The following is a 21,357-nucleotide window of genomic DNA, read 5'->3' as shown; positions in this document are numbered from 1 at the left end:
CCATAACTCTTCTTCAATTCAGCCTATCTCCATTTATTGCTGATTAACTTCCCCAGTCTTCTTAAAAGGCTTTCCCCTCTACCACAGTGGAACTTGCCTTATAAGACCTACGTGAGGTGCTGAAGGCTGATGCATGAATTTTCACTTAGTACATCCTCAAGATTGACTTCTTCCCACTAAGTTTCTGCTTATGTTTTTAATGTCCTACATAGCACACCCTGTAGCTTTTCAAAATAAGCAATGTAGTATGTTAAAATAGGCTTTGGGAAAGACTCATATGTGCTCATTGATCATGCTGGTTCAGTTTTACCAGTACACATTTACAGACCAATTTCACACCATACCCCTGAAAAATAAAAAGTTTGGATTGAGTCTTTGATAAAGAACTAAAAGTTTCTGGGGAAATAATAAGAATACTCTGTGTATACTTAACACTCCTTTTCTACCTGAGCCAGCTAAATGTGCCAGGACAGTGCAACATTCTTTGCAACTTACGCAGTATTGAAATTTTTGAGTAAAGCACTTCAGTTTCCAGGCTTTTGTAAGTTACCATCTATCAGATCAGAGTGGAGTCTAAAAAGTCACACCAAGCCTCAGATTCTGACGTTGTCCGTAGGTAGCTGTTTGTAATAATCTTTAGGTTTAGACGAATCAAAAGAATTTCTCAGTGTTTTGTTTAACAGCGTGCTTACCACCCTGGGGCATTGTGCCTTTCTGAGGAGCTTGTTAGAAGGGCTTCTATGGCCCCACTTCTAAAGAGTCTGCTTCTGTAGGGTCTAGGAGTCCGCCTTTTAATACTCCCAGGTGATTCTAATGCATGTGGTCTGGGAGCCATGCTTTAAAGGAGTAACCACCAGCCAGAGTGGGGAGGGCAGGCAGGCAGGCAGGCAGGCAGGCAGGAGATGCTGCTGAATGCCATCTCTGAAGAGCTAGAACCCGTTGCCTAGCAACCCCCACTCTTGAGGCATACTTGCCAGGTTAAAAGAGATCTTTTCCAGGAGCCGTAATGTTGACATTAAACTAGTAAGTCAACTGTTTAATGGGGTGGACTCTATTTAACCACTAATGTGCAGGTAGGGACCTAAAATGACTTTCCACTGACAAATCAGAGCAGCTTCTCCAAAAGGTAAACTGAAAAGACAACCACCAAATCATGCTAAGGTTTTATTTAAAATGTAAAAGAAATAATTCTGAAAATGCTGATGAATAAAGCAAAAGGACACCGTGCTCTCTTCCTACGAGTCAGCCAGCCAGCCTCTCCACGTACGGGACAACAGACAGTACTTAAGTGCTGGCAGAAGTTCACAGTAGTTTAGTGGTAGATTATCTGTGCCTAGAGGGTGTAGAGGTTCTCAGTGTGTGATCTTGGTTCTGGGCTTACACCTTTACTGAGCATGAACGAGGGCCCCTGCTCCTTGGCCATAGCCAAATCCCTTGGGTCCAAAGTTCTTTGCATAGCATCCTATAAAAGAAAAGGAAGAATTAGTAGAAGACCATTAAGCTTTGGTAGCATTGCTTAAGACCCAGGAAACAACAAACCCCTCTAAGTTAAAAAAAAAAGTTTGCCATGCCCAAAAGAGTTCAACCTATTGAAGATCTAAAATGAGTGATGTAGGGGCGCCTGGGTGGCTCAGTTGGTTAAGAGGCTGCCTTTGAAACAATGAATCATGGAACACTACATCAAAAACTAATGATGCAATGTATGGTGATTAACATAACTAAAAAATTTTAAAGAAAAAAAAAGAGGCTGCCTTTGGCTCGGGTCATGACGTCAGGGTCCTAAGACTGAGCCCCACGGTGGGCTTCCTGCCCAGTGGGGAGTCTGCTTCTCCCCCTGCTGTGCCCTGCTTGTGCTGTCTCACTCGTGTTCTCTCTCAGATAAAATCTTTAAAATGAGCCATATAGTAAATATCTTAGAGCTGCAAAGGCAAGTCCAAACATTCTGATGCCACAGTATTCAGCTCCTGGTCCCACTTGAGTTATAAGCATAAAAATCGGGCCGGGCAAGTGACGTATTTGTCTATTACCTTCATATATTCATATGCTTTGCTGAAAACATAAATTTGAAAGAAGACTCTTTATAGTGAGGTTTTTTGTCTTATTGGGGAATCTGAAATGACCAGAACTTAACTTTATTGTATCATCTCAAATTGCTCTGTGGTCCTCTGTTCTTTGTAAGCATCTCTAGAGCCTTTATTTTCTTATTTTTTTATTATTATATTAATCACCATACATTACATCATTAGTTTTTGATGTAGTGTTCCATGATTCATTGTTTGCATATAACACCCAGTGCTCCACGCAGAACGTGCCCTCTTTAATCCCCATCACCAGGCTAACCCATTCCCCACCCCCTCCCCTCTAGAACCCGCAGTTTGTTTCTCAGTCCGTAGTCTCTCATGGTCCGTCTCCCCCTCCGATTTCCCCCCCTTCATCCTTCCCCTCCTGCTATTTTCAAATAGCCAGTGGCAATCCCACCTTTCCCCACTGTCAGAGTATCTTTTTTCTTTTTAATGCTGGTGACATTTCCTTAACCAGTAACCAGTGTGAGATATTCAGATGGACAGTAATAACAGAAATTCATTTTACCTTTACAATAGATTTCACCTTCTTTCTCAGTCAGGGTTGTGGATTCAAGACTCTTCCCACACTTGGCACAGCGGAAACAGTTTTTGTGCCAGGGCTGGAAGAGAAACTGAGTTAAGTCTGAGAGGTCGGTTCCTTGCAGTACAGTTGAGATGCTGCAGCAAGTGGCTCACAAAGATCAAGCCAGTGCGAGCTCCTGACTGCTGTGGTTCCGCTCCAACAAAAAGCCTGGAACTGGACCTCCCCATACCTACATTCCTGGTCACCTGCAAAAGGGCCGAGTTCAAACTTCGTTCACAGAAGACATGGGCTTGGAGCCCCACCACGCAAGGGCTGTTTCCCCAAGAGCGGTCTCAGACCTTGCCGCAAGCACAGCGTGCTCCTTTAAAGACTGTCCCTTTGATGGCTGAGAACAGCTGCAGCTCAAAGAGGTGAAGTGGTTAAGTAGCTTTCTCGAAGGCACACAACGAATGAGCGTTGGGTGCCCTGACCCTGGTTCCCCACTACCTGGAATAACCCACAGAGTCCAAGTGTGTTAACCGTAACAACCTTCAGGAGTGCCCCTTAGGAAAACAAGTTTCTTTCAGACATAGATGTGATTTGTCAAGCAAGGGCATCACTTCAAAAAGTTAAATGATTCAGATGGCAATCTGAGAAAAATGTGAATCCAAGGCATTTATTTATTTATATGAAGAGTACCTGAAGGGGCTGGGAAGGGGACAAGGGGGAAGGGGAGCGGAGAGCAGTCATTCACGGCTACTAACTCAAGATAGCACTGTACCTTTCCAGCTCCGATGATCTTCTCAGCAGCATACACAGAATCCCCACATCTGGAACACTTCTCAGCACCTCCGTATTTCTGAGCAAATTTGGAAGTGTTTGGATTTGTTGTAGGCCTGTGAGGTTGAGCACTTGTAGAAAGGGGGAACAAATTAGGCAAGATTTACCGAAGGCCCCTTTTAGCCTACAAGGCACATGCAGCGGGAAGCGGGGACTTCACTGCTCAACCGCCCACAGCCGGCGGCCTTTTTACGGGTCAAAGAAAGAAGGACTGAATCTCATGTGCTGGCCAGCTGGTACTTTAACCTATTTATGGGCTCATTTCTGCCCCAAAAGACAGACGAGGCCCCAAACTTAAGTATCTGAGTCTAAACTCAGAATTTATCGAATCCCCAGTGCTTGCCTGTCCACTAAACAATTACGCTTTGCTTTATAAAAACCTACAGTGGACATATTTTTACCTTATATTCATAGTACCGTTCATATTACCGAATCACAACTAGTTTTTTTTTACTTGACCAGAGTTTGAAAAATCACTGTTAACCTAAGCAGTTGAAAGTTTCTGCAAACAGGTCAGTGGACTTAGTCATCAAGAAAGTTAAGCATGATTTACAGATTAATTTCCTAATATATCTTAAGTAGGAGAAAGTGTGAATAAACTGCTTTCTTCATGGAAAAATATTTTAGAAAGTTTGCCTATTACTGTATGATGTTTACTTTTTCTCTGGATAGAGTTTTGTCACTTATTTACAAGTCACTGGGTAAACTGTTTTCCTCGCTTTCTCTAATGTTTTCCCCCTTCAATATGTAGGTGTATCTACTCCGCAGAACGGTGTTTTGGGCTCTGAGATTTAAAGACCCCTCAAATCTTGAGCAGATAAGAGGACAACAGCTCGGGAAATGATACAAGTGCCCCATTTTTCCTATTGGAAAAACGGGTTTTTTTCCTCATAGTTTAGGTTACATACATATTTAAAATAAAATGTTAATTTAGAAATACTGCCTTTTCATGAAACAATGTATTCAAACTCTTCACCTATGTCTTCCATTTGTTCATCTCCACTGTATCCACGTTTGGGCCATCTCACAGTTTCCTACACATCCACGTGAGGGGTTTCAGATACATTTTTTGAATCATGTTTGCTGCGGCCACTGGAAATTTTATTCTAAGCAACAAATACAAGTGCATTACTGACTCACAATATGGGTGTTTCCAATTGTCCCTAACGTATGCATATTTTTTTAAAAAAATCTCTACAACCAACTGTATTTACTTTCTTTTAAGAGTGATCTTCAAATGCTATTCACAATGATATCCAACATTTGGAGTTAGGAGTTTCCCTGGAAAAATTTCCAACACATTATGTTAATAAGAACTTAATGGAGATCCTCTCCCACCTCCCTGCTAATGACATCACAGGGTGTGGATAATTGTTTAAACTCATGACAAATGAAGAAATAGGGGCTCAGATATCACATAACTTGTTGGACAGCTAGAGAAATAGTAAATTGGTGAGTCTGAACTGAAAAAAAAAGCAGTTCTGCCCCAATGAAATGTTCCTGCGCATGCAATGCTGTCTCCCCGGGAGATCCCTGTGAAGATATATGGTCCACATATGTTATCATTACCATGTCCCACAGGGTGCTCCAGACCACGGGCACTCCCAGAATTCAGTCACTAAGAGAGGCTTCTGGAAAGGGAAGTCTACATCTGGCCCTAGTATGTGGCCAGGCTACGATGGGAAGAGACAAGGGCCCAGATCGACAGGCCAGCACAGAGGGCTTGTCAATTATTGGAGAAGGTGGTCTTTGTGACTCTAAAACTATGGCCGCACTCACTGACTGACTTTTGGGATTATGGATGTATTTGGTTTCGTTTGGGGGAAGGGATATAGATGTATGTGTTTTGAAAGATTTGAAATAAAACCTTAGAAAACAAGGATAGATTTTAACAAGCTGGAAAAGGAGAGCAGAGCAAGAACAATGAACTTCAACAAAGACCAAGGTAAGCTGGGCTCCCACAATGGCATGCAGCATTGAATGAGTCAGCCCTTGTACACAAGGCACCATGACTCAGAAACTCCGAGTGTGGGAAAAAACGAAAGAACAGACAGGTGGGCCTCGATGCAGTGGAAAGAGCACAGGTGTGGGAGCCGAATGGACATGGAGTCAAATCCTGGCTGTGTCACTTACCTGTGTGACCTGAGCCTTAGTGTCCTGTCTATAAAATACAGACAAAATATCTAAACTCAGACTTAACTGTAAGGACTATAAAAGGAACATAAATGTTCAGCAGACAATAGACAAATTATTTCAGGCATACCATAATGCACCGTGTTTAAGATCGAAGATTTGGAGTTACACTAGGTTAATTTCCAGGCTCTACAATTAACTAGCAATATGACTATAGGCAGATCGCTTCATTTTCATTGTCTCAATTTGTTGAGTAAGATGGGAAACCCTACTTTGTCAGGTTGTTGTGAGGATTATATGAGGTAACGTGTTAATATTGCATAGTGGCCAGGTCACAGGGCAAGATGAATCGTCTTGTCCAACAAAAGGCCATCTTACTGGAATATTACGCCAGTTTGGGCCTCTTCAGTATAAAATGGATGTGAAAAATTTGAAGTTCAGATGAGGGAATTATTGGGCCAAAAATAGGAGTTAAGAGGAAATTATGAAAATGAAAAAATTACATAGCCTGCACATGAAATACTAAGTGAAGTTGAACAGGGTTAGCACTTTGCTATTTTGGTACTGGAACCTTTTAAAATTTAATACTGATCTCTCAAACAAAAACAGGAAATAATTTCCATTTTTACGTAAAAATTTGTAAGAGAAAAGTCATTGCTTGGTGAAATATTCTTACATGGAAGGAGTGACTGAGGACTTTTCATTGACTGTTTAATTGCACCTGAGAAATGCATCTCATGATTCAGATACTACATTTCTGTATCATTTGATTTCATGACATCTGATCTCTAAAACACTGTGAGATGGAAGTAAATGTAAACCATGTGCTTTTGAGAACATGACTCCTTGATACACTGAAGAATGCTACAAAATGAAGGCTAGAAATCACTGGAATAATCAATAAGAATTTTGTTAGGTCCCAAACTGTCCATTTCAAGCTTGAAGAATAGTTAACTCATTTATACTAGAAAATTGGAATAATTTTGTGTTCAATTATCTTAAGCTAAACATCTGTTCTGTCCCAGACTCCTGTTCACCAAGCAACATTAATTGTTATGACTCTTTTTCTGAAGGTAACAAACAGGGTCCTAACTCACCTCTCTGGCTTGATGCCCAGCCTCTCACCCCGGTCCATGTTGAGCGTGCCGGCGCCCTGGCCGTAACCATAACCTTTGGGCCCATACTTCTTTCCGTAGCAGGATTTGCAGTAGATCTCCTCATCATGAATTGCCACTGTTGTGCTATCTAAATTTTTCCTGCAAACCACTGAGGGGGAGTAAGTTAGACCTTTAGAAACGTGCCAGAGATGCCTTTTTCCTTAGAACAGTGGTGGCCCTGACACATGGTCTACAAATGGTAAAGGCATAGGCTCTCTCACATTCCTTTTTCTTCCGCGGTTTCCCAAACACCAAGGACAGCATCTGGACTGGGTCAGCTACAGCTGAGGACGATTTGCCCTTCTCTGCGGATAGGATCGTTGTTTCAGAAACAGACCAGAATTGTAACAGCCCGAAGCCTCAACCTTTTCTATAGGCTTGGCCTCTCTGGGAGGAGGGAGAGAAGTTCGGAGATGGCTATAATTACGTGAACAAAGGGAACAATTAACGCGTTGCTCCCCACCCTCAACACAATCTTTTCCACCTCTTCCTAGTATCACCGAAATCACAACCTAACAAAGAACCAAAGGGTGGCTGAGTGCCTTGTGGGAGTTGGCTCTGCAGCCCTCCTCCCCTAAAGAGCACTCCCGGCATAAAAACGGCTTTCAATCCAGAATTGTAGTTTTCATCATGAGTCTAGAAGGGAAAAAGCATTATTTTTTCATCTCGCCACTGGCTTCTCCAGCAGTGATGAGTATGTCTGAAAATCGTAAAGTGGTTTGAAGTCTGCATTTGTGTTTCCCTTCTGTCCCCAAAGAGAACACATTCTTTCTTGATGGTTTTCTTGCCACAAGACATTTCCACGTATCCCACTTCATAAAACTGCCAAATGTCATCATGTTTTACCCAGACATTATTTCACTTTCTAAAACTTCACTTAAGCTTGCGAAAAAAGGAAACTATGAGGGAACTTGCTGGTAGCACAGCTGGGCAGCTGGAGATCCAAGATTAGGAGACAAGGGGATTGTTTCCCTCCTATTTCAAAGGGTGGGGGGCGGGATGCAAGGAGGAAGAAACGAAGGACAAAGACGGGGGGAGGGGCAGGGAAAGGCGACTGAAATAGTTAAAATTACAAAGTTTCTGTTAAGACTACCGTCTTCTCTGGTAGAAGAGAATGATGTCATCTACTCTGGAACCCTGCCGTTGAGGCTCAAGAACTGAAATACATTTGCTGGAAGACACCGTTCACCTAAAAGCATACATTGCTAAAGAACAAATACCCTTAACAGAATACGTAAAAATACAAAAACTGTTTCAAAGGCCACATATCTATTAACCAAAGAAAGTTCATGAAAACTTTACTGTCACTATCCTTCCTTCCTTCTGTCCTCATCTCTCTATAGTAAAATTCTCCTAGGTTTGCAAACTGCTCCGAATTCTATCCGTAACAGGCTTTAGTTAGCAGAGACTAATACTCAGAAGTAGTAGTAAAATCGCCATTAAAGAAGTTGACATTAAGTAAACAGTGACTTTATTGCGGTGGAGAGACTATCCTGGCTTAAGGTGGATGAAGCTAAGAACAATTTCTCAAGTATCTGTATTTCTTCTTTGTTCACATACTCTTGGTTTCAAACCTGCTGAAAAATAGAGTCCTAAAAAAAACCCCAAAAAACAGAAAAGTAACTTCTAAGAGAAGAACTGCTTAAACCAGATCTGAGACATGGTAGCTATTATGGGGGCCTACACAGTAAACATATGTTGTATTTTTATCCTTTGTAACTGCGACTTTCTGTTGTCTGTTTCTAGTTGCCTGCAAAACAGCTACACTGTAACAAGGTCCCGACATGTTGAATGCTGGTGCCTAGAGGGAGGACAACTAACCACACTTAATACAAGCAGTTTCTAGCAATAATCCTCACTGTACAGGACTACAGATACGTCTGCACGTACGGGTGGGTTCCTTACATTAACAAATCGCTCATCAAAGAAAATTTTGTCCTTTGAGTCAGGAGATGATGCTTAATGAAGAGCTTTCTGAAGCGGCTTCTCTCCTGCCTGCAACTGAAGGCTTAGTTGTCACTAGAGGGGGCATGCAGGGGGAGGGGGCCTGTGTCTCCTTCTGTGTCTTACTGTCAGCAAACAGGCATGTGCTTCATGCCCTCCTTTCTGTTCTATCAGACGCTGATAATTTCCCATCTAGAAACAGTAATTCCCAACTTGCCTTGATGGGATTTTCATACCCTATGTTCCCTTCCCTCAATTAGGAAGGATATCAATAACCAGAAATAACTCTGAATTTTCACTATCAGAGAAGATGGGAATTTCACTTCTAGACATTTGATTTCAATGAGTCCTGGTGTGCCAGGAAACAAGTGAGGAGGTTTCAAAGAGAAGGGGCCCTGCCAGGAGGAGAAAGCTGGGGTGGGGGGGGGCGGTGATGAGGAGCGACCTGCTGACTCAGAAATCAGAGCCCAGCCCTTACCCTGTGCCAGAAGCCGGGCCGAGCGCCAGGCTAAAATCAACACTGAGCTCTTCGCAAAGCAGGGGAGACAGAAGGGAGAACAAGTAAAATCCAGTGAGGGCCCAGTGGAGGCTAGGAGCGATGGGGACACGGCAAGGCCTCATGGGGCCGGTCACCCCCGCCGTCCGTGCTGCCATGCAGAGCCTTCACGCTGTCTGGGACAGACAGGCAAAACCCGCCAGCGCTTCTAACATGATCTTCGTTAACATCACTACAGTGTCTGGTTAAATAGGTAAATGGAGTCATGTTACACATGCGTCCAGTGAGAGGTCAAGCACCGGGAGCTACTTACTGCACAGAAAGCAGCAGCGGTGGAAGCTTCTCCCGTCACACTGCACCTCCTCTGCGTGGTACACGGTCCTCCCACAGGCCCCGCACTTGTTGCCACCTCCCCAGACGGGCATTCTGAAGGAATAAAGGATTCGTGAGAATGTCCCTGCACCCTACGAGACGCCTGCCACGCTTCCAGGGTGCAGCAGCAGATTCTGTTTCTTTAGGCACTGCTCGGACCACCTCTGGAGAGGCCCGCGTTCCTCCAGGACCGCCTCCTCTAACTGCAGCTCCATTAGCGAACTCTGGCTCGTGGGCACAAGCGCTTGCCCGCAGGACAAAGGAGCTGCGTCAGAATGGTACAGGTTGCCGGGCACAACCCAGACGAGGCCACCAGCGTCCCGGGAGCTAAGAAAGGAGAGTAGGAGTGGGAAGAGAACACTGGCGTCGCCCCCACCCCGCACCCCCATCTTAATGATGGGTTCGGAAAACTCCGCTGAAGAATACACACTTGGGGGAGAGGTTTTCATTGCCTCTTTAACTCACTGTAACACCAGCAGATTCTTAACATATACCATACACAAGCTGTGACACTTTCGAGGGAGGAAGAAAGTGTCGAGTTGCTCTGCAAGAACTAGTCTTCTGTTGGTCCGCTGGAGTCATGCAAGATTACGGCATCAACAGTTGGGTCTGTGACTCTACAGCCGCATGCATGGAGCCTTGCTGTAACCACAACAGACAGCCCTCCAGATGGCTACGATTTAGGTTCCTGCTTCACTAATCCCCAGGCCCCCAGCCCAGCCAGGAGTTGTTGAACCCCCTTTGATAGGCCTGCCAGTCGGTACAGAAGGCGCTACCAATTCCCTCCTCGGCAACGTGAAGGGTCTGGCGAGGCTGTCTGAGCACCGTGACCTGCCTCTGTGGGACAGCTCCAAGTTGAAATCCTGCTATCTTGCTAGGATGTAGGGCCAACGTGTTCTAATCTCCCTCCTCAACGACCTGGGAGCCGTTTAAAATGCCTACTTCGGCATGGCCATGTGCACAGTCAGCTGTCTCTGCAGTCCAGAGTTGTCCTTCAAGGACGGTGTGTTTTGTCTGCCCTGCCCTGAGAGGTATCTAAACACACTTTCTTCCGCACCATCATTTTCAGACTTCTCTTATGAGTGGTATTTGCAGCCCTTGGTGGTGAAGTGTCCTTGGATGAGATGCATGCCTCTCCGGGACATAGCTGGATGAGAAAGAGAGACCTCCTTCCTAACTCGGCCGTGGCTAGCTAAATAAGGGAAAAGGAGGGCTGCTTCACAATCCATTGAAGAATCTTCAGTCCTTAAAAAGGAAGGTGGTAAATTCCCATCCTCCTGCCCATCCTATAGCATTTAAATGATCCAGAACCCAATGACTCCCTGAACACTGTGATGAGGGCTTTCTAAAAGCAAGTCGTACAGAATCAGTCATTGTGTTGGGCACATTTCTGGACGTACGGCATTCTCTTGACCTTCTTCTGATCACACCTTCCCCCAGACTTTCTCTGGGGAAGCAAGCATCTCTTTCTAGGTCCATACGCTTCACAGCAGTCTTTATTAAATGTGGTCTCCTTGTGATGGTCCACCACGCCTGGTACCAATTCAAGATGAAATTCAGGTGGGAATTTAGAAACTTTAAACAATTTTATGCCCCAACAATCAAGAGCATGATCAGTGGACTCATCTTGTTGAACAGCATAGAATCAGAGAATCAATGTGCACTTGGAAATTAAAACAAAACAAAAAATGGTCCTCTACCAGATAGTTTGAGAAACACTTGTTTAAAGGGTATTGACTCTACCCTCAACTCCAGGGCTGGGCATGTGACTTGGTCATGGCAATTAGGTCACTGTGGGCCCCCAATCCCCATCACAGTGATTGATGTGCGAATGGTCACATGACCCTAAGGCAGGTCAGGGAAAGTTAAGCCTGGGGGCTTTGGTTTAGGTCTGTGTGGATGCAGGGGTGGAGATGCTAGCAGCTGTCTAGCCATTGTAAGAAAAGAACCTACGGATGAAGCCAGCACAGAAGAAAAGAGATGGAGAGAGTAGGCTTAGACACTTTTCAGCTGCATCTTGTCTTATCCTAGGCGCTATGGGAGCCAATAAATTGCCTTTTCGAGTCATGTGGAGGTGGAGCTCCTCTTCCTTGAAACAAACACATACAAAGAGACTTGACCGATAGGACTAGTTATCACTAAACTGTTGGCCTCAGCTTGCAAAACGCCTCCTTCTTATTCAGACAGGACCAAGGTAATTCCAGGGGTCCACCAACGTCATCAGCTACTGTGAAGGCATCCATAGAGGATGAATAACTAGCAACAAGGGAAGAGATCTGCAAGCTTTCCTTTAGGTAGTTGCATAAATCTGTTATTCCCTTCCCTAGAGACAGGTGCTCCATTGTTTAACTCCACAGTGAAATTTGAGCTTGACTGTAGAACCTCAGCCACAAAGCCCTGGCTCCAAAGGCCCTCCACTGGCTGGAGTCTGGAGTGCATTTAGTAACATGGACTTTGCCCCACGGCTCCAAAGTTACCAGAGTTCTGGAATGCTCATAGAGGCCACAGACATCTGCTGGCAGTACCCTCGTGATTCCAGAAGAAACCTAAAACCAAATCCAGGCCTGTAGGTAATGACCTTACAGTTACTTAAAATTGGATCCCAAGCATCAACAGCCCGGCTGGCTTTGGAAATACTTTGTGATTGTCAAGGCATTTCTCATCATATGAGAAAGTGTACTAGTTATTACCAACGTGTATTTTACATTTTCACACATATTTACTTTGGTGCTATTACCAGTAAGGAACCAGATTTCCATCAAGACTAATGCCCTCTTGGGTTATCTTTGAATAGCATTTAAAAGCACATTTTTCAAAAACAAACTCATCACTTTATGTTATTCTCTATTAAAAAGCAGCTTGGATTTTTAAAAAGGGATTTTAAAAAAGGATTTTTCATGTAATTTTATGTAATTCAGTTACTTGAATTCATTTCTTATAAGTCAAGTCTGATTTCTACTGCCCATGCCACACCAGCCAAATGAGTCACTTTTCAGGAAATACCCATCAAAGTGCTACAACATTCAGCCTTCTATGTTAAAAGTCTTTTCCCCTCTAGGGTGGGGGCCACATCTCTGTCTTCCCCATACCATCTCCCAGAGTACTTGGCACATGTCAAGATAACTTGTGTTTTATTGTTTTGTTTTATTGAATTGTTTTAAAGAATTCCCCCTTTTTCAACCTGTCTGTACAGTTCTCAGTCCGATCTTACGCTGATCAAGACAAAGGTAGCACTGGTCTACTTCTCTTTGTCACATTTTTGGATTCTAAGTAAAATTTCCAAGTCATTAACATTTTAAAAGTTCCATCCAGTTTCAAGGCTTTCGTAAGGATTTCTGCATACCCCTCTCTGTGGTCCAAGCAAACGGTATAATAGAAAGAGCATCCTCACAAAGCTTCAGCTGCAGTTATGCTCTCTTTTTTATGTTGGATACTGAGTAGTTGGGTGTTCCTCATAGGATTCTCTATTTTGTGTGTCTGAAATATTTCAGCCTGGAAAGAAGGGAGGGAGGAAGGGAGGGAGGAAGGTTGGTTTGGGTATATCTGGGTTAATATCACTGTTAAAATGGTTCTGCAAACTTGGGCTTAGTTTTCTCATCTGTAAAATAGGGAAAGGTAGCTCTCTCTACCCAATGGAGATATTGTGAAGATATAAGAAGGTGAGCAAATGTTTTGGCAGACACCCAGTAACTGTGAGCTTGAAAACGGAAGGGGCCTCTCACAGTGTCCATCCTGCTGTAAGTACTCCAGTAAGGAAGCCCGCTAGAGAAGAGCATAGGTCAGAGCCAAACACGGTGAAGAGAAAACTTAGCTGATATACCTTCTTTGGGAACATTCAAACACTGCAAGAGTGATGACAGTTCCATTTGTGGTACCGAAGAAATGAAGTTCAAATTTACACTTTTAGGGTGAACCCCAATGGAGGAAGTGTGATGATCTTCCATTTCTGTCACTCTTGGCATGGCTATGCATAGAACCAAATTCTAAAGCTTTGGGGTTCCTATAGGCCTTTGGCTGCACCACTCCACGAGGGCTGACGTTAATCACGGCAAACTGGATTTGCACTGAGCAATCTGGGCTGCATGCCTTTCCCCAGTCCTATGCATTAATTTACAGAATGGTGAGAGGAGAAATGAAATCTCACTTTGCACATACCACGCAAAAGAGGCCAAACACAGGCTTATTCTGTTTCTCCGTCTGTTCTTTTTCAGTGTGTGAAAGTTCTAACACTAGGATTTATCCGCTGTGTTAGACTAAAAAGCTTGGTTTACATCTGAACACCTACATGCAGTTTCTCTTTGCTGCTTCTCCCCAGGCAAAGACACCACTCAAAATTTCCTAAGACTTATCCCTAGGAGAAAATTACTATCGTCTAAATCTGAGTCACCTTGTGGTAAAGTTACCTCATTCTCTAGATAATCAACAAAAGCTGCAGAGTGACCACATGGATCATTCTCACACCACCTGTTCTGCATTTAGCATCTTATTTTAGAATCTAAGTGTCTTGAATCCATGAGTCTAGAGTCTACATGTCGCCACTTGCAGTGTAAGTTTTTTGCTCGGATATTAGAGGTTTGGAGTGAATTGTCTATAAACCCAGATTCTAAATACTTCCAGAAGCTTTGACATTTTATTACTACATACAGGGTTTTGTTATTACCCTAGATCCTGGCTAGAATCCAATTTCCCAAAAGGGGGATTTATTATAAACCAGTTTCATCTTGAGACACATCCAGAGGGGTCACTAGTGAAAGAATATGTAAGTTAGTAGGATTGTCCCAATTACAATGATTTTTAACAGAGTTTGAGAGTTGTAGTTAATTGGAAATTAAGCTTTACTCAATGCCCATTCTAAAAATGTTTCCTTCTACTTAACCAAACTATCTGGTTAGTCTACTTCCCATATCTAAGTGAATACCACTGAACCAAGGCTAGACTTCGTGTCTTAGTGATCAGCTCCATGTTCCATTTGGCTCCTTCTATCAAAGCCAAATCTTCAAGACAGCTCAGCCTAAGGGTGAATTCAGAGCATGGATTTTGGAGTCAACACAATCTCATTTCCTTCACATGTAAAATGAGGATAATGTGCCTTTCTTATAGACTTACTGAGAGAATGAGATGAAAACATGCTTATAGGAGGCCCTCAATGTATAATGATATACTCAAGGTAAAATGTTTTGTTATCAATCCTCATCTCCCACTCATCTCATAGAGCCATTCCTTCATGATACTTCTAAATCCCTCCCCATCAGGGCAACTGACTTTCTGCCCTCCCTCATCCAGCTAAATCCTAACTTCTTTTCTGTATTGCAAGTAATTCTTCTAGGGTAGGGGCAGCTAAGAAACACTGTACAATGCTTTCCTGTCTGAAGATTTCACATAAGTGTATTCATCCAGCATTTCATAAGCCATTTCCTGGGTTAGGAACTGAGGCTGAAATGGTTGGTTATAAGGAAGGGGGCCAGTTCCTCCGGGAGTTCTGCTTTGGTGGCAGAACGATGGAAACAAATAATGGCACTACCACAGAACCTATGACATAGAGGCATGTAGAAAGGGATTCTACATGCGTCTGCAGAGTCTACTTGTACAGGGATGGCAGAAACCGGTTCATCTTGTAGATTTACTGATAGTGGGCTCCTGGAACTACGTTCGAAAAAATTCTGAAGTTCCGTCAAGATGCCGCATTAAAGATGGCTATGATTACGAATGTCTGCCATGGAAGCTGCGGTGTGTGTGCCAGATTTAAGACATTCCTGGTGTAAGGGAAAGAGCATGGAACTTAGGTATAAGGTTGAAAGTCAGTCAGCAGCTCTGTGATCTTGGCCAAGTTCCTTAACCTCAACATCCTCGCTATACCTTGGAAACAGATGACAACGGTCTCTCATTGGGTGGTTGGAGGATTCAATAAGATAACATTTGAGGTACCTGGCAGAGAGCCGGTACTCCACAAACCCCGGCTTCCTTTTCCTTCAGCAGCACTGTGGGGCCTGAATCTGGCTACCAGAAGTTCAGGCGTTAGGTGACCTACTGAGGTCACTGACCTCTAGACATGCAGATCTGGGCTCCACTCACTCCTGTCTGACTCCAGAACCACAAGGTGTCCCCCAAACTCCCATATCTGATGGAAGGGTTGAGACCATCTCCGATCACCTGAGAATGATCAATCAGTCCTTGAGTTACCGAATTTGTTGTACACAGGAATGCCTTCCTCTCTGACCAGTCTTCATGGATCCAGCTACCAGTGAGTGAGTGTCTTCTATGGGCCTGTCTCACACCCAAACTGCTACTCTCAACCAAAAAGCTCTCTACCCCTCCTCTCTGCCTCCCTAAGTCTATCCTCACTACAGAGGAATCCCTCCTTCTCTCCAGTAAGTTCTCCTGTGTTCACCTCAGCCTCACCATTAATTACTAATTCTCTATCCTGTTTCTACTTTTGTCTTCAACATGGGGTACAGCAAAATCCTTGACACAGATTTGGATACTACTTGCCAAATCACATCGCAATTAGAGTGCAACTAGGCTAAAAATGTGTTCACCATGACCCCCAGCACCTGCCATAGCAATCCACAATCTGTACGAACTGCAGGATTTTTAATTATTCAAACAATTTAACGTTTGTGTGATTTTTACATGGAGTCAGACTGAGATTTTATATGCCAAGACTACTGTTTATTTGCCAAATGATCTGATGTTGGTTATTTGATCTGCTAGTTTTATCATTTTAAAAATGGAGATAATGCTTATTTATATCATAAACTAGTTCTGAGATTAAACAATATATGGAAAGCATTTAGAATACTGCTTGCCACATGGTAATAATAATTACAAATACTTATATAAAGCTTACTATATGTGTTACTTATATTAAGTAGTTTACTTATACTAACATTTAACCTTTATCACAATGAAAGGAGACATTATCATTACACCCATTTTATGGGTGGAGAAGCCGAGGTATAGAGACATCGAGTGGCTCGTAACTGTGAAACCAAAACAAAATTACCAATTCAATTTAAAAATCAACACCAATAAAATTCAAATAAGCTATAGAGTTTGTTTCATTGCTGTTTTGCTAAAAGTAAACCACTGTTGGCAACACAAATCTAGTACTGACTTCTCTGGCTCTGGCACAGGTTCTTTTTAAATTGGGCATTTCCTGTGCTATGTGAGGATCCAATTCTCTCTTCAATTTTCTCTTGCAGAAGTACTGTGAAGTCACCATGAAACCTTCTTTCCTATAGTGAGCTGGGAAGCTGTTTGGCCCTAATGTATTTATTACCTGGCATCTGTCGTCTTTTTATTAGTGAAGGACAATTAGTAGTACCGTTGGCACAACGAGATAGTAAACAGAAAGGCAAGGAACCTGATATCCTCTGCAAATCATTCACAGTGTAATTCTATTGGTTCTTCCCCTTGACTTACACCAAAACTTAAAATTTTTTTAACAATCAAAACTTGTGCCAGGTTCCTCCACAATCTAGTCTGAGAAAACTCCAAGTCAGGGTTCTTAAAGTGGGACCACGGTTTCCTTGGAATAATTGGAACTGGTGAACTTGGTACCATGGACTTTATTTTATGCACTTAAAAACATTTTGAGAAAGGGTTCAGACATTTCACTGGATGGCCAGAAGGGTTCACCACACAAAAACAGTTAAGTATCACCATCCTGGGTAATCAAGGCCCCAAGGGAGTCTAGAGATCCCCACCCAACAGAACCCCAGGGCTGCCATGCATATACCAGCCCTGGAAATGACACAGTGCCTGGAGGAAACCTGTGAATATCTGCAAAGGGAAGAAACCTGCTCCCCAGGCAAGGCCAGTAGATACTGTTCAGTTCAGGCTTTCACTGAGAGCCATTTCCCCATATAGTCAACAAAGTTCATAATAGTGTCTAATGACAAGGAATCTCTCCCTGGCTGAGCTGGGCTTTGTTCAAGGATCAAGATCAATATGCCTTATGACAACCCTGGTGTACATGCTATTACATCCATTTTATGAGATGAGGTAACAGAGGCCAGAGAGTAAAGTAACTTGCCCAAGGTCATCAAACCAATGGGTGCTGGAGCTGCAAGAGACTGGGGGAACTGGTCAGTCCTGCCCTTTTCACCAAGCCATGACACCAACCCCCTAGGAGGCTGGCTTTCCACAGCTCATTTGATTTACCTCATTCTTGGCAGAGAAGCAAAATCAGAGGCCCTCATTTCCATGGCCATGTAGTGGCAATGTTAAGGCTGGAGCTAGGCTTCTAAAGCTCCTCATTTATTGCCGTTCCCTCTATGTTATGTCAACATTCTTGCTGTTTTAGTATGAAATTGTATTTTATTGTATTAAATTGTGTGTAGTATAAAATTGTTTTTAGTAGAAAATACAAATTCCCCCAAATCCAAGTTATTTGGCAATTTCATCAGACCTCCAGTGAGTATTGCCTTTATCACAGTAGTTAGCATATCAGTATTTGTATCAATCATTATTTGAATACATTTGAAGGAATTCGTTAAAAATTTATAATCAAAACCTTAGATCAAATCTGCTAATGTTATCTATTGCCTGAGTCCAATGAAATATTTGTCCCCCACAATTGCAACCTTATTCCTTCCTTTCTTCATTCAATTAACCAATACTGGCTCTGGTCCAACTGTGTTTAAGGCACCCAGGCAAGTACTGTGAGTCTCAAAGACTGATGAGATGCAGATCCTGCCTCTTGTAATCTCACTCTAAAAGAGTAAAGAAAACTAGAATCCTGAGTAGAAAGAACACTGAGAAATACTGATCAAGTACTAGCAGCAGTCCACCTGAGAGAACAATGACCACAGATAGTGAGGGTGGACCAGGGTGGACTTCATCAATCAGTTATGGTTTGGTAGGCAGTTTTGAAATTACGTGATTCATTTTTAGAATCCCATCTCACTCATCTCTTTCCTGAAAAATTTGAGTCAAATTATAGCCAAATTTGTGGTTGTCCTATTTGAATTCTTGGCATTTCATAAGTAGAGCTTGAAAACAGGTTAATTAGAAAAGGACTAAAGAGACCGCTTTTACTGCCTGAGTTAAAAAACCTCTACCCCAAATTACAAGATTTTCTGTATTGAAAGCACATATAAAGTGAAAATGTGCTTAGCCTGAAGCCTGCAAATAAAACAGGTAAAACATTTTGGGTAACTATTTAAACAAATATCTTTCAACAAACGTCCGGGCTTGGGGAAGGGGGAGGAAGGTTGAGTGTCTCCCCGCTTAGAAACCCCCTCCCCCCAGGGGCTGCCTACGTGGAGCTTTGGAACTCAGGATGTGATTTTCAGGACCTGTTGCAGAATTTCACAACCAAGCATTCTGGCTTTCCTGTTTGTACCTGAATAGTAGAAAGTTCCGGAAAAAGCTGGGCGTGATCGACCTGATGTTTCACTGCTGTTCTTCAACATTTAAGGTTCAGCGCTTGGTGGGCAGTGACCACCAAACAATGGGGATGCCAGAAGCTCTGTACCGCAGCAGGGGAAGGATTCTGGGCTCAGCAGGCTATGGAAGCCCCCACCTCACTCCCAGGACTCCCAACCAGCCCCTGGTAAGGTCGCCCTCGGAGCAGCACACTCCGGGCAGAGGAGACCCCGAGACTCTGATCCCGCCCTCCCCTTCGCGGAGGGAGAACCGGCTGCTGGAGGAGGGGGCCCCAAACTACTAAAAAGCGGATTAGCAGCAACGCGAAACTCTCGGCCCCGCCTCTCTCCCAGAGAAACCGGTATGGAGCAACCCGTAGGGAGGTCACGCGCGAGTATTTATCTGCCCTAAGGGCTCGGGATCCGAGGACAGGGCCGGGGCGGCTGTGGGGAGCCGGACAGGTGTGTGGAGGGGGGCTGGGGGGACCGGGGCGCAGGAGTGAGGAGGATGGGGGGGGCAAGTGGAGATTGGGAAGGGGATGTCAGAGGAGATGGGGGACCGCCAGCAGGACGTCCTGAGGACCCCGGGAGACTGTGGAACCTCCCTCCCCTTGGGTAGGCGGAGGCGCCCCCCTAACCTCCCACCCTCGCCACTACTCACTCGAGTCGGAGGCAGACCACGCACCGCCGGCAGAGATAGCAGAGCCAGACCAGAAAGAGCCCGCTGGCAGTCCGGGAACAGCGACGAAGCGAGCGCCCGCACCTTTTAAAGACTCCCTGGTGGGCGTGGCTTGTGAGCCCCGCCCCCGCCCCGCCCGGCGGATTCCTGGACCCGCTCAGGAGGGCTGGGGGCGTCTGGAGCCGGGGCTGCTCTCGGCTCAGCTTCGGGCTAGGGACCGAGAGACAAAGGGCAGAATCCCGCCTCTTCCTGCTGTTTCCCGCCCGCCTGGCATCTTCCCACGTCCCGAGGCCCCCCCCCCCCCGCCGGCCCTACCCCTCCTCCCTCCCCACGGGACCCGGCAGTTTCCAGAAGTGATTAGCAGTTGAAAAAGGAGACTTCCTTAACCTACAGAAAGACCGAGCCCGGAGACTGTCCAGTCGGGGAATAGCCCCCGCCGCCCTGAAACGTACCCTTCCCACCGCGGGCGCCAGTTCTCCTTCAGGAGGGAACAGTCCAAGGTCGAGGAGGCTGCCACAAGTAGAGAATCGGCCAAATCGGGGCTTTCCGCCACCCTCTCCCTTGCCTTATCCTTATAAGTAAACTCAACGTGATTAACTTCCCCCGTGGACAAATAGTCTCTGCTCCCATTTCCAGCTTCTGGGAATCCGCAACCTTCCTGTTCTTAAAGAGCAAAATATCTCATCTAGACTAAATAAATGACGTTACGAAAACGCCTCATTCCCCAAGTGTTTTGCTTTTCCCACCGCGAGGGCACACGCTGCTTAGGGGGGAAGAAACCTAAACCCAGCCAGAAGAAACCAGGGCACCGAAGGGTCCAAGGATGTCAGTGACCACGCAGGGGACCTCATACCTGAGCTGCAGGATGATTTATTGTTTTAGATGAAAAGAAGAACAATGCCGGCTCTATCTGGTTCACTTTCTAGGCCTACTGATGACCTTTGTGCCAGAAGCCACGATCCCTAAGAATTGATACATGGGAGAATGGGGAGCTGGAAAAAGGCTGTTACTGAAACTATTCCTCCAACCACAAATGCAGAGCTTCTCAGCCTGGACACCTGACATTTTGGGCTGGGTAATTCGTTGTAGTGGGGGCCTCCCCCCACCAGATGCCAATATTACCCTTCCCTCCACTTTGTAATCATCAAAAACAAAATTTGACTTTGCCAGATGCCCTCGTGGGGAGAGGGCCGAGGGCATCGGTTCAGAACCACATCTGCAGGACAACTTGCATCACTGATACTATGCTGGGGCTAATCCAGGATAAACTCATTAGAATAGCAGCCTTATAGTCTCTGTCCACCAAGTACTGTGCAAAAACACATAGTGGTGACTGACATGTCCTGATATTGTGGCAGGAGTCTGGAAGTATTCCTGCCTGCTGTGAGCTTTTCTAAATATGGGCAATCCATATCTTCATGATATCAGCTAATGTAAAAGTGACATGACTCCTGGGGCTGACGGGACGGTTCTGTTCTCAGATTCTACATTCACTCTAGCTCTGTTGCTTACAATACTTATTTTTTCTTGCACAGGTTTCTGTAGTGTTTCTACTGAATGAAACTCTGTGCATGTCACTGCTGTGCTGATTTTCAGCAAACCATTGGTCCATTCTCCCCTACCCTTGGGTTCTTCTTGATGTCTCCAGGACCTGACCTGTTTACTTTCTGAGGCTCATGTTGTCCCTAAATTTTACAGCCTCATTCTATCCTTTGAAGTTGGGCTTACTTCTAACCTAGAAGTATTTCTGCTCTCTGATCCTGTATGTATTTGTCTCAGCGT

The 21,357-nt window shown here is 44.5% G+C and overlaps 2 protein-coding genes across 4 annotated transcripts; one reads left to right on the top strand and one right to left on the bottom strand.

Moving 5' to 3' along the window:
* Positions 1–1,151: 1,151 nt before the first annotated feature.
* CSRP2 (cysteine and glycine rich protein 2) lies at positions 1,152–19,695 on the bottom strand. Of its 3 annotated transcripts, XM_027592410.2 has the most exons (7): positions 19,558–19,695; positions 9,470–9,582; positions 6,938–7,021; positions 6,657–6,825; positions 3,368–3,497; positions 2,590–2,683; positions 1,152–1,462 (listed from the first exon to the last, which is right to left on the bottom strand). In XM_027592410.2, exons 2-7 carry the CDS (start codon positions 9,579–9,581, stop codon positions 1,386–1,388), a joined length of 666 nt encoding a protein of 221 aa, XP_027448211.1. In that variant the 5' UTR covers position 9,582; positions 19,558–19,695; the 3' UTR covers positions 1,152–1,385. The 3 variants fall into 3 exon arrangements, with proteins under 3 accessions (XP_027448211.1, XP_027448212.1, XP_027448213.1); XM_027592411.2 differs by lacking the exon at positions 6,938–7,021 and having other exon boundaries at positions 19,558–19,690; XM_027592412.2 differs by lacking the exon at positions 19,558–19,695 and having other exon boundaries at positions 6,938–7,103; positions 9,470–9,558.
* LOC113922395 (basic proline-rich protein-like) lies at positions 15,092–20,221 on the top strand. Its single transcript, XM_027594296.1, has 3 exons — positions 15,092–15,255; positions 18,996–19,258; positions 19,516–20,221. Exons 1-3 carry the CDS (start codon positions 15,092–15,094, stop codon positions 19,941–19,943), a joined length of 855 nt encoding a protein of 284 aa, XP_027450097.1. The 3' UTR covers positions 19,944–20,221.
* Positions 20,222–21,357: the final 1,136 nt, after the last annotated feature.

The sequence above is a fragment of the Zalophus californianus genome, chromosome 9, assembly GCF_009762305.2.
Source record: "Zalophus californianus isolate mZalCal1 chromosome 9, mZalCal1.pri.v2, whole genome shotgun sequence".
In the NCBI taxonomy this organism is placed as follows: domain Eukaryota; kingdom Metazoa; phylum Chordata; class Mammalia; order Carnivora; family Otariidae; genus Zalophus; species Zalophus californianus.
This window is presented reverse-complemented; position numbering and strand designations above follow the sequence as displayed.

Coding starts and splice junctions, on each gene's coding strand:
- CSRP2 (XM_027592410.2), bottom strand. CDS start 9,581: ATGCCCGTCTGGGGAGGTGGCAACAAGTGCGGGGCCTGTGGGAGGACC. Junction 6,826..6,937: donor ACCGCGGAAGAAAAAGGAAT/GTGAGAGAGCCT, acceptor ACTCCCCCTCAG/TGGTTTGCAGGAAAAATTTA. Junction 3,498..6,656: donor CTGGGCATCAAGCCAGAGAG/GTGAGTTAGGAC, acceptor CCTTTCTACAAG/TGCTCAACCTCACAGGCCTA.
- LOC113922395 (XM_027594296.1), top strand. CDS start 15,092: ATGCGTCTGCAGAGTCTACTTGTACAGGGATGGCAGAAACCGGTTCAT. Junction 15,256..18,995: donor TGTCTGCCATGGAAGCTGCG/GTGTGTGTGCCA, acceptor TGGGGATGCCAG/AAGCTCTGTACCGCAGCAGG. Junction 19,259..19,515: donor CCTCTCTCCCAGAGAAACCG/GTATGGAGCAAC, acceptor CCCCTTGGGTAG/GCGGAGGCGCCCCCCTAACC.